The 11,364-nt window shown below is 56.8% G+C and overlaps 1 protein-coding gene across 1 annotated transcript in view; it reads left to right on the top strand.

Annotated features, from left to right (window-relative positions):
• The first annotated feature begins 1,227 nt into the window (after window positions 1–1,227).
• Window positions 1,228–11,364, top strand: part of SLC12A5 (solute carrier family 12 member 5) — a 58,477-nt gene continuing 48,340 nt past the window's right edge. Inside the window, exon 1 of the mRNA XM_066626521.1 lies at window positions 1,228–1,279. Within this exon, the coding sequence (XP_066482618.1) occupies window positions 1,228–1,279 (52 nt within the window). The remainder of the gene's footprint in view (window positions 1,280–11,364) is intronic.

Genomic DNA, 11,364 nt, shown 5'->3' with positions numbered 1-11,364 from the left:
CTGCCCGAGAATAACTAACGTGTGCCAGCAGCCGGTCTGCTGTGAGCAGTGTTGGGATCCCAGGCTTCAGTCCACCAGGATGGACCCAGGGCTGGGAGGGTCAGCAGAGGGAGGCCGCGCCCTGCTCCAGGCCTGCCCCCAACCTGGGCAAGCAGCAGGCATTCCGAGTGGCCTGAAGGACGCTGGGCTGGGGCTCGGCCCACGGCTGAGCCAATTCAGGAGTGGACTGTGGGGGCAGAGGCTGGCAGGGCAGGCCCCAGAGCGTCCCTGCTTAGAAGGGCAGAGGCCAACTTCCCAGTGCACTCTTGAGAGCAGCCCCTTGTCCCACCAGCCTGCCCGGGCTCCTGCGAGAAGCAGGTGTTCCCCTGCCCACCCGCCCTGCCCTGCCCGGACTCCCAGGGTGTGGGAAGGGGCTTGTGACTCCCGCTCAAAGGAGCAGCACCAGGGCTCGGACGATTCCTGGGGCGCTCGCAGAGGGTGGGATCTGAGCCCCCCCACACGCAGGCTCCAGCTCCCGCCCTCGAGAAGGATGGGAGGGGGCTGGGATTGCCCTCTTCGCTGAGGGCCCTGCCAGGAACCTGGACTGGGCGGGGGGGGGGGCTAGGTGGAATCCTTCAAAGGAGGTGAAGTCTCGAGGGCCAGGGCCGGAGTCAGGCGGTCTGGCCTGGCCTGGCCTGCCCAAGAGGGGCTTGGCTTGGGGGCGGGCGGGCGGGCGCCCGGTCTCCCCCCCCCATGCCTCTGACGGCCGAATGCGGGGTGGGGCGCCTGCACGTGCAGAAGCTGTCTGCCCGCCTCTCAGCCCTCCGTTCCCGGCCCGGATCGCGAGCGTGCAGTCCACGCAGCCGAGGCTGACGCGTCACGGATCGCCCCCCCCGTCCGCCCCGTCCCGGCTCCGCCGCTCGCCTGCTGGGGGAGGAGGCAGCCCAGCGAGCGCGCGTCGGCGCAGCGGAGGCGCGGGGGGAGCCGCAGTGCCAGCCAGCCAGCCAGCCAGGCAGCCGCGAGTGCCCCAGTTCCTTCTGCCGCTCCGAGCTGCGCTGCGCTGCGCTGCCCTCGGAGGTGGCTCCCGCCCCTCCTCCCCCCGCTCCGCCGGAGATGCCCACTGCAGACGCGCGGGGGAAGCGGGCCAGGCGCTGAGCGGAGGCGCGGCGCGGCGCGGCTGGCGGGCTCTGCACTGCAGCGGCGGGCGCGGAGCGGAGGCAGCGCGGCGGGCGCCGGGCGGCGGGCGCCATGCTGAACAACCTGGCCGACTGCGAGGACGGCGACGGGGGCGCCAGCCAAGGTAGGCGAGGGGCGTCCCGCAGCGCCGCACGCGCCGCTGTCCAGGTGCTGGAATGCCGCGGCGCGGGGAAGAGCCCGCCGGCGCCCGGCGCTGTCCGTGGTGCTGAACGCCCCGCGGCTCGCGCGGGAGGCAGCCCCTCCGGCGCCTGGAAGTGCCGGTCCGGGGCTCGTGCCTTGCCCGCCGCTGGTACCGCAGGCTGCGTGGCGCGCCAGCGGCAGAGCTGCCCCACTGCAAAGGCCCCAGCCCTCCTGCGGCCCCCAGCCTGTTGCCGGCCCCGCGCTTCAGCGGGGGCTCTCGGGGGTGCGGGGGCTGCCTGGAGCGGCTGCCGCCCCAGAAGCTGGTGAGGCTGCCCTGTCCCCCAGCGGGGAGGGGGGGCGCAGCTTCCTCACCATTGGCAGAGCTGGCACAGTGCGGGTAGATGGTCTGCAGGTCTCTGCATGGGAATGTGCCAGGGTGGCAGGAGCGAAGCAGAGCCCAGCTGACTCACGGGGGGGGGGGCGGGCAGCCTCCAACCCTCTGCCCCACTTTTCCCTTCGCAGCTCGTTCCTGGACCTGCCTCAAGCGGGGGGGGGGGGGCGCTGAGTGCAGCGCCTTACAGCAGAGTTTGCAGGATGGCAACTACTGCAGGAGCCTGGCAGCTGCGTAGCCTCTGTGTTGCGTGGGCATGTGCCTGTGTGGTGTGTGTTGTGCACTGGGGTTAACGTGCAACGTCTCCTTGCCTGTCACTGCTCATTTGGGCTGGAGGCTTCTTGTGAGCTTCCGTTCCAGGGCAGATTTGCCAGGCCAGTGCAGGCAGGCAGGCGGGTGGGCCCTGTCTTGGCTGCCTCTCAGCTCTTTCCCCCGGGGGCTTGGTCAGCTGTGGCACTACAAGGAGCTTGTGGGGACTGTCGAGGGGGCCCTGCAGGAGGAGAAGAGGCTGAAGGACCCATCCAGAGCTGCCTCCATGAACACTGTAGCGCGAGAGCCAACAGCACTATCTCAATGCTGCGTATCCAATCAGCCAGCCGTGACTGACCACTGATACGACATTATGGTCATTGCAACAAGATGCTCACTGTCATGATCTCCCTGTGGGAATCAGGATGCAGCCACTGATGACAGGATGGCTCCCTGCAAGGGGCAGGGGGGAAGCAGCATGTGCAAGAAGCAGCCATCCCTCCAGGATAGGATGTTCACAGGCTGTCTGAGACACAGACCAGGTTCCCACAATGAACTCCACATGCCCTGCCTCAGGTTCCCAGTGGCCAACACAGGGACCCCCCAACCCAAGGGCAGGATTTGTGGAGGCAGAAACCAAGCCATCTGCCATGCGCAAGGGAGCATGTCTTTGGTCACAGAGCAGCTGTTTGGGCTGTTCTCACAGGGCTTCAGGACTGTGACAGATCCTCAATTCTCAGAGAGAAATGCTGGTCTTGGAGCCTGCGTGGAATCCATACACCCATTTAGGAAGTTGGACTCGGGCAGCACTCTGGTCTTGTGACTCATTTATACTAGCAGATATATGGTGCGTATTGGCAGTGCCTCCTGAGCTTCCAGGGAAGCAAGCAGAGGGTCGTGCTGGAAGGGAAGGAGTTGGGCTTCAAGACTGACCAACCTTATAGAGCTGTTGTGCAGATGACAGGAAGCAAGTCAGTGAGGGGCCGTGTGCAGTGTAAATGGATGGTTACCACTGAGGACTGCCCTCTTTCCTGGGACAGGTTCTGGGTTCTTGTGGAAACAGATGGAAAATTCCCAAGATCTAATCCTGTGTGAGCCTGTAGTGCATGACATCACCTCTCCCACACCTGCAGAAGAGAGACCTTTCTTAGGAGGGAAATCATCCCCATCATAAGCTCTACATCTCTTTTCAACAAAAAGTTCACAAAGGGGTTTGCATAGAAAAATAAATGAAGAGAGGTCTGTGCCTCTTCCCTAAGGGGGCTCTGTCTACAACGGAGCTGGGCCCACTGGAAGCCGGATGAGGCCGTGCGTCACCAAATGAAAAAGCAGGGCCTCCAGCCTAAGGCGTGCAATGCTGTGAGTGCTTTGTGTGTGTTGGGGGGGCGGAGAGGGACTTGCATTTGGGGTGTTGCTGTCATAGCCTTTAACTCCCCTTCTCAGTCTAGCGTGGCCAAGAGCCAGTCCCCACATCAGGAAGGAGGAGGCAGGCAGAGTGATGGAGATGACAGAGCAGCTGCGGGTGGGAGGGGGCTCTGGTTGTGCTGGGCCCAAGTCCTAACTGTGGGAAGCAAGCACAAGAACATGCCTGAGGCTTGGGCAGCAGAAGCTGCTTGCTAGTGGAGACCAGTCAGGTGCCCCATCGCAATCAAGCACCAGCTTGTGGTGACGAGAGATGCTCCCACAGGAGCCTGAAATAAGAGCTGGGCAAATAGCAAGTAGTGCATCCCTTGTCCTCCTGAGGCAACCTGCCTGGCTGGAGTTGCCTGTCTCCCACCTACTTCCCCATGCTGGCGCCACCCTCCTGCCAAGGGCCTCCCACAGCCTGCTGAAGTCAGAGCCTGCCAGTTCACCCAGCGGGAGTCGCAAGTCAGGAGCACTGTCCACAGGGTGACCTCCTGGGGAACAGGCCAGAAACCAGGAACAGGCTGGGGCCACTCCCCACCGGCGGGCGAGACTCAGACTGCCTTCTCCTTCCTGTAAGCCTGGGAAGTGCCTCACTCCTAAGGTGAGGCAACCCACAGGACAGGATCCCCAGCATACGCACTGACCATGACGTGGCCTGCAGTCTGGTGGTGATTATTGGGCAGGGACAACATCAGACTGTTTCCTGCAAGTGTTCAGTGGATCCCTGAACACTGATTCTGCTGCTGGAACCAATCCCAGACCAAGCCTCCACAGGTCCTGGCTGGCTGTGCATTGCAGCAGGAATAGTCTGGGCCAGGGGAGGGGAGGCAGCACCCCTGGGCATTCCATTGACACTGCTGACCAACACCAGGAAGGGCAGGCAACCGTCCAGGCCCGCCTGGGGTCTTAGGAGAGTCAGCAGCTGAGTGGGGCAGCTGTCGTTGCTGGGTCCCCCTGCCCAGGCCCTGCAGTTCCTCTGGTCAGGCAGTGTGGGCTGTGGAAAGCCTCACGTGGCCAGAGCAGGCCAGAAACAGGGGCCACAGCACCTTCCCTGGGAACAGTCTGCGGCCCTTTCAGTGGGGTGAGCTGTACCCTCTCCCAGCTCCGAGCTCCAAAGAGTGGGGCAGTCAGGTGGGGGCTGCTGGCGGTGAGGATGGAAGAGATGCAGCTTGTTGCTGCATTCATGTTCTGCTCCCCCCCCCCCGCCAGATCAGAGGATTATCTGATCTTCGCACTGGGGCTGTTGTTTCCCTGCCAGCAGCCCAGCCGCCAGCCTTGCCAGCCACCGCAGCAAATTAAAAGGCCGGTTCATGTTGAGCGGTCCCTGGGGAGGCAGCACTGAGAACGCAGATCGAAGAGACGTCCATCCTCGCTGCTCTGTGGAGACGCTCGCTGCCCCTGTGGTTGCCTGCCCCCAGCCCTGCTCCTTCCCTCCTGACCCCGTCCATGAAAGGCCTTCCCAAGGAGGACTCCCAGCAGCCCTTCCAGTCAGCCACTCTTCCCTGCCCAGCACCCCGGCCATTTGGATCCGGGGCTTTGACGCAGCTCCTGCAGCAGGGATGGCCCCTTTACCCCTCACTACCTCTGCTGCCCTTTCCATGGCCAGCCTGGAGGGTCTCCCAGGTGAACAGGAAGGAAAGGGCTCTGCACCCAGGACAAAGGGCGCCTTAAAAGGGGACTGGACCAGTTTCTGGAGGAAAAATCCATTACGGGGTACAAGCCGTGATGTGTATGCGCAACCTCCTGATCTTAGAAATGGGGTATGTCAGAATGCCAGATGCAAGGGAGGGCACCAGGATGAGGTCTCTTGTTATCTGGTGTGCTCCCTGGGGCATTTGGTGGGCCGCTGCGAGATACAGGAAGCTGGACTAGATGGGCCTATGGCCTGATCCAGTGGGGCTGTTCTTATGTTCTTAACTACAATTCCCAGGAAGCCTTGCAGGTCTCTTGTTATCTGGTGTGCTCCCTGGGGCATTTGGTGGGCCGCTGTGAGATACAGGAAGCTGGACTAGATGGGCCTATGGCCTGCTCCAGTGGGGCTGTTCTTATATTCTTATGTAAGGGCCTTCCCAGGACTCCTGGAGCTGCTCTTCCCCACTCTTCTAGACTCACTGCCCCACTGCCAGTGTCGCAGATCACAAATGGGATGCTGTCAAGTTTCTGGAGGAACCTTCTCCCACCCCTCTGCGGCAAAATGGTCCCCAGCCAGAGCCAAGACTCATCCATCATGCAGGACCCCACTGCGAGTGGTGCTTAACTCCTTCCTGCCTGAAGGGCACTTGGGCCTCTCATGCTGTGCCTGGAGACCCCAGTTCCCAAAGGGCCTCTTTGCACCAGTGCCTGCTACTGAGAAATTAATGTTCAGTATTCAAGCAAGCAGTCTTAACTGGTCTTGGCAGTGACTGCCTGCGTGCAGGAAACCTGCCTGGTGTGCCCATGAAGGCAAGGGCTTGACGGGGCCTCTCCAGCTGAAAGCACCCACCTGGGGGAGAAGCAGTGCCCCACAAGCAGCTCTAGCTGGAACCGCAGGTGATTAACTGGCAGGGGACATGGGAAGCTTCAGGGCTGGTGAACGTGGGCAGTGATCAGGTTGTCCAAACAGACCCTGTGCAACTCTTGCCTCTTTCATCTGTGGCTGGAGTCGAACAAGGGCCGACCCTGAGGCTGCCCTCTGTCTTTGTCCCAGGACTTCCCCTCAGGCAGAGCTGCAGTGCTGCCCATCTCATGAGGAGCAGACCCGGATGGCCAGCAGGGACCCTTTGGAAGATCACTGTGGGATCTTCATGAGACGCATGCAGCCCTTCCTGATATGAATCATTCAGTCAAAGGGCAACACCTGGGATGCTCGTCTTTCCCACTTGCCATTGATCAAACCTACCACAAGGCAGCCTTTGAGCAGCCCAAAGCCTCACTGCATGTGAACATAAGAACAGCCCCACTGGATCAGGCCATAGGCCCATCTAATCCAGCTTCCTGTATCTCACAGCGGCCCACCAAATGCCCCAGGGAGCACACAAGACTACAAGAGACCTGCATCCTGGTGCCCTCCCTTGCTTCTGGCATTCTGAGGTAACGCACTTCTAAAACCAGGAGGATGGACATACACATCATGATGGACTTTTCCTCCAGAAACCTGTCCAATCCCCTTTTAAAGAAATCCAGGCCAGATGCTGTCACCACATCCTGTGGCAAGGAGTTCCACAGACCAATCACACGCTGAGTAAAGAATTATTTTCTTTTGTCTGTCCTAACCCGCCCAACACTCAATTTTAGTGGATGTCCCCTGGTTCTGGTGTTATGTGAGAGTGTAAAGAGCATCTCCCTATCCACTCTATCCATCCCCTGCATAATTTTGCATGTCTCAATCATGTCCCCCCTCAGGCGTCTCTTTTCTAGGCTGAAGAGGCCCAAACTCCGTAGCCTTTCCTCATAAGGAAGGTGCCCCAGCCCCGTAATCATCTTAGTCGCTCTCTTTTGCACCTTTTCCATTTCCACGATGTTCTTTTTGAGATGCGGTGACCAGAACTGGACACAATACTCCAGGTGTGGCCTTACCATAGATTTGTACAACAGCATTATAATACTAGCCGTTTTGCTCTCAGTACCCTTCCTAATGATCCCAAGCATAGAATTGGCCTTTTTCACTGTCGCCGCACATTGGGTCGACACTTTCATCGACCTGTCCACCACCACCCCAAGATCTCTCTCCTGATCTGTCACAGACAGCTCAGAACCCATCAGCCTATATGTGAAGTTTTGATTTTTTGCCCCAATGTGCATGACTTTACACTTACTGACATTGAAGCGCATCTGCCATTTTGCTGCCCATTCTGCCAGTCTGGAGAGATCCTTCTGGAGCTCCTCACAATCACTTCTGGTCTTCACCACTCGGAAAAGTTTGGTGTCGTCTGCAAACTTAGCCACTTCACTGCTCAACCCTGTCTCCAGGTCATTTATGAAGAGGTTGAAAAGCACCGGTCCCAGGACAGATCCTTGGGGCACACTGCTTTTCACCTCTCTCCATTGTGAAAATTGCCCATTGATACCCACTCTCTGCTTCCTGGCCTCCAACCAGTTCTCAATCCACGAGAGGACCTGTCCTCTAATTCCGTGACTGTGGAGTTTTTTCAGTAGCCTTTGGTGAGGGACCGTGTCAAACGCCTTCTGAAAGTCCAGATATATAATGTCCACGGGTTCTCCCGCATCCACATGCCTGTTGACCTTTTCAAAGAATTCTGTAAGGTTCGTGAGGCAAGACTTACCCTTACAGAAGCCATGCTGACTCTCCTTCAGCAAGCCCTGTTCGTCTGTGTTTTGAGATCCTATCTTTGATGAGGCATTCCACCATCTTACCCGGTATGGATGTTAGGCTGACCGGCCTATAGTTTCCCGGGTCCCCCCTCTTTCCCTTTTTAAAAATAGGCGTGACATTTGCTATCCTCCAATCTTCTGGCACCGTGGCCGTTTTGAGGGACAGGTTGCATACCTTAGTCAAGAGATCTGCAACTTCATTCTTCAATTCCTTAATAACTCTTGGGTGGATGCCATCAGGGCCCGGTGACTTATTGATCTTTAATTTACCAATGAGGTCTGAAACATCTTCTCTTTCAACCTCTATCTGACTTAAATCCTCGGTCAGGAGGGGCCGTTCGGGCAGCGGTATCTGCCCGAGGTCTTCTGTCGTGAAGACAGATGCAAAGAACTCATTTAATTTCTCTGCCATCTCTAAGTCTCCTTTTATCTCCCCTTTCCCTCCCTCACCATCCAGAGGGCCAACCGCTTCTCTGGCGGGTTTCCTGCTTCTAACATATTTGAAGAAGCTTTTATTATTCCCCTTAATGTTGCCGGCCATGCGTTCCTCATAGTCTCGCTTGGCCTCCCATATCACCTTCTTACATTTCTTTTGCCACCGTTTATGTTCCTTTTTATTCTCCTCATTAGGGCAAGTCTTCCATTTACGGAAGGAAGCTTCCTTGCCCTTCACAGCCTCTTTAACTTGGCTGGTTAGCCATGTGGGCACCCTCCTGGATTTAGTGGAACCCTTCTTTCTTTGCGGTATACACCTCTGCTGGGCCTCTATTACTGTTGTTTTAAGCAGCCTCCATGCACTCTGGAGAGACTGGACTCTTTTTACCCTCCCTTTCAACCTCCTTCTAACCAGCCTCCTCATTTTAGGGAAGTCCGCCCGTCGGAAGTCAAGGGTTTTTGTTAGAGATTTGCCTGGTATTCTTCCCCCAACGTGCATGTCAAAACGGATCGCAGCATGATCACTGTTCCCCAATGGCTCAGTAACGTTTACATCTCTAACCATGTGCTGTGAAGTCATGTGTGTGATGCCCCGAAACAGGAACCATGGAGAGGGGAATGGGGATAGAGGGACTGTGGACAGGCTGTGATGTGAGGGAGTGAGCTCTTAACCTTTGCCCCCTCCTGCTTCCAGCTCTGAGCCCATTTCCATCCCTGGATTACTGGGGCAGGCAGGCAACCTGAAGAGAAGACAAGCCACCTTAGGGGGTCTGCCTTGCAGTTTTCATGAAAAGAAAGGGCAGGTGTTTCCTGGGAGTGCCTTTGGTAAACAAAATGAGGCTGTGGCTCAGCTGATGTGCAGGGGACGGGAGGTTATGGGACTGCTCTGCACGCAGGAGGCCCTGGTGGGCTTACTCAAGCCCTCACAGCTTCGGGGGGGGGGCCTGGAAAAGGGGAAAGGCCTGCCTGAAAGCCGGGACCAGAGGAGGCAGCGGTGAGCTGGCATCTCTGGTGAAATCTTGTTTTAGGGCAGGTGTGTGTGGAACAAGCCAGATGTGTGTGGTCCAAATGTGGCCTGCAGACCCATTTGGTCAACTCGCAGCCCTGCCCATAGTCATCAAGATGAGGTTGACAACAGGTTTGCGGATTCAATGGGGCTTACTCCCAGGAATAGGAGTGTGGATAGGATTGGGCTGTGACACTTTAGGAGTGGGCAGGAAATGTGCCCTGGAGCTTGTGCTCTGCCTTGGCTCTTGCCAGCATGCAGAGAAGATGGAACCAGCATCACACCTGTCGGGGAGAAAAATGGAGGCATAATTTTTCAGCCCCCTTGTGCTTTGCAGTCACCAGCATTTGCCTCTACTGCATGGTTCTCAAACTTAGAGGGAGTTTTACTTCCTCCTGTGGGGGAGGGGCTAGGGCAGCTAAGGGGGGTGCTTTGCACTTACTTTCAGAAGGCAGGACTGCAGCAGGCTACAGCCCTCCACAGCGAGGCTTGGAATTTTTGCTAAAAGCAGGCGCAAAGCATCTGCTGCAAAACGGAAGTGCTTTGAGCCTGCTTTTAGTGAGAGTTCCAAGCCTCCGGGAGCGCTATGCAGGGCTCCCCGCGCCTGCTGCAGCCCTGCCTTCTGAAAGGAAGTGCAGAGCACCCCCCCTTAGCTAGTAGGAGTGCAGGGGAAGCCAAGCTGCCTTTTGGAAGGCAAGGACACAAAACGGAGCCCTAATAGTTCAGTAGAGCAGCGGTTCTCAAACTGGTGGGCCATGTGGGTCATGCATCCCTCCTCTTCTCCCACTCCTTAAAGGGACGGGGGAAGCATTACACAAACTGGTTGGTTGCGACCCACCAGTTTGAGAACCACTGCTCTACTGAGCTACTAGGGCTCTGTTTTGTGCCCTTGTCTTCCAAAAGGCAGATCGGCTTCCCCTGCACTCCTACTAGCCTCCCTTTGAAACTAGGCAGCAGGAAGTGCACAGGAAGGAATCTTCCGCCTCTTTACTGATCTCAGCTCCTTGGCTAGGAGTGAAGTGTCATTTCCTGCCATTTGTGTGCACAGGTGGAAGGTTCCGGGTGCTGTAGCTGTGGCTTAGGAAAGGCTGGCTTGGAGATAGCACAGACCCCGAGTGTGCTGGAGGCCTGCTACACTGGGCTGCACGGCTGGGAAGGCAGCCTTTGGTCAGGGACGTGGGTGTGGCGTCCTTCCCTCAGGGCAGACCTGCAGGTGGCAAGGCCCCTTCCTGTGGCCCAGCTGAAGCAGGCATGTGGCACATCCCTCCGCCCCTACAGGCTGAAGCCAGTTGAGGAAGGGGATCCAGGGTGAAATGGACATTTCAGTGAAGGGTTTATTATTATTGTAAATGCTATTTATATAACACTTTCCAATGAAAATTCACAAAGCAGTTTACAGAGAAAATGAAATAGCTGATGGCTCCCTGTCTCCAGGAAGCCATTAGAAAAGACATTGCTGGGGTGAGGAGGGTAATTAAGAACATAAGAACAGCCCCACTGGATCAGGCCATAGGCCCATCTAGTCCAGCTTCCTGTATCTCACAGCGGCCCACCAAATGCCCCAGGGAGCACACCAGATAACAAGAGACCTCATCCTGGTGCCCTCCCCTACATCTGGCATTCTGACATAACCCATTTCTAAAATCAGGAGGTTGCGCATACACATCATGGCTTGTACCCCATAATGGATTTTTCCTCCAGAAACTTGTCCAATCCCCTTTTAAAGGCGTCTAGGCTAGACGCCAGCACCACATCCTGTGGCAAGGAGTTCCACAGACCGACCACACGCTGAGTAAAGAAATATTTTCTTTTGTCTGTCCTAACCCACCCAACACTGAATTTTAGTGGACGTCCCCTGGTTCTGGTATTATGTGAGAGTGTAAAGAGCATCCCCCTATCCACTCTGTCCATCCCCTGCATAATTTTGTATGTATCAATCATGTCCCCCCTCAAGCGTCTCTTTTCTAGGCTGAAGAGGCCCAAACGCCGTAGCCTTTCCTCATAAGGAAGATGCCCCAGCCCCGTAATCAGCTTAGTCGCTCTCTTTTGCACCTTTTCCATTTCCACTATGTCTTTTTTGAGATGTGGCGACCAGAACTGGACACAATACTCCAGGTGTGGCCTTACCATAGATTTGTACAACGGCATTATAATACTAGCCATTTTGTTCTCAATACCCTTCCTAATGATCCCAAGCATAGAATTGGCCTTCTTCACTGCCGCCGCACATTGGGTCGACACTTTCATTGACCTGTCCACCACCACCCCA

This window comes from Tiliqua scincoides, chromosome 4 (genome assembly GCF_035046505.1).
Source record: "Tiliqua scincoides isolate rTilSci1 chromosome 4, rTilSci1.hap2, whole genome shotgun sequence".
Classification (NCBI taxonomy): Eukaryota; Metazoa; Chordata; class Lepidosauria; order Squamata; family Scincidae; genus Tiliqua; species Tiliqua scincoides.
The sequence above is the reverse complement of the archived record's forward strand: the minus strand, read 5'-3'. Positions and strand labels throughout refer to the sequence as shown.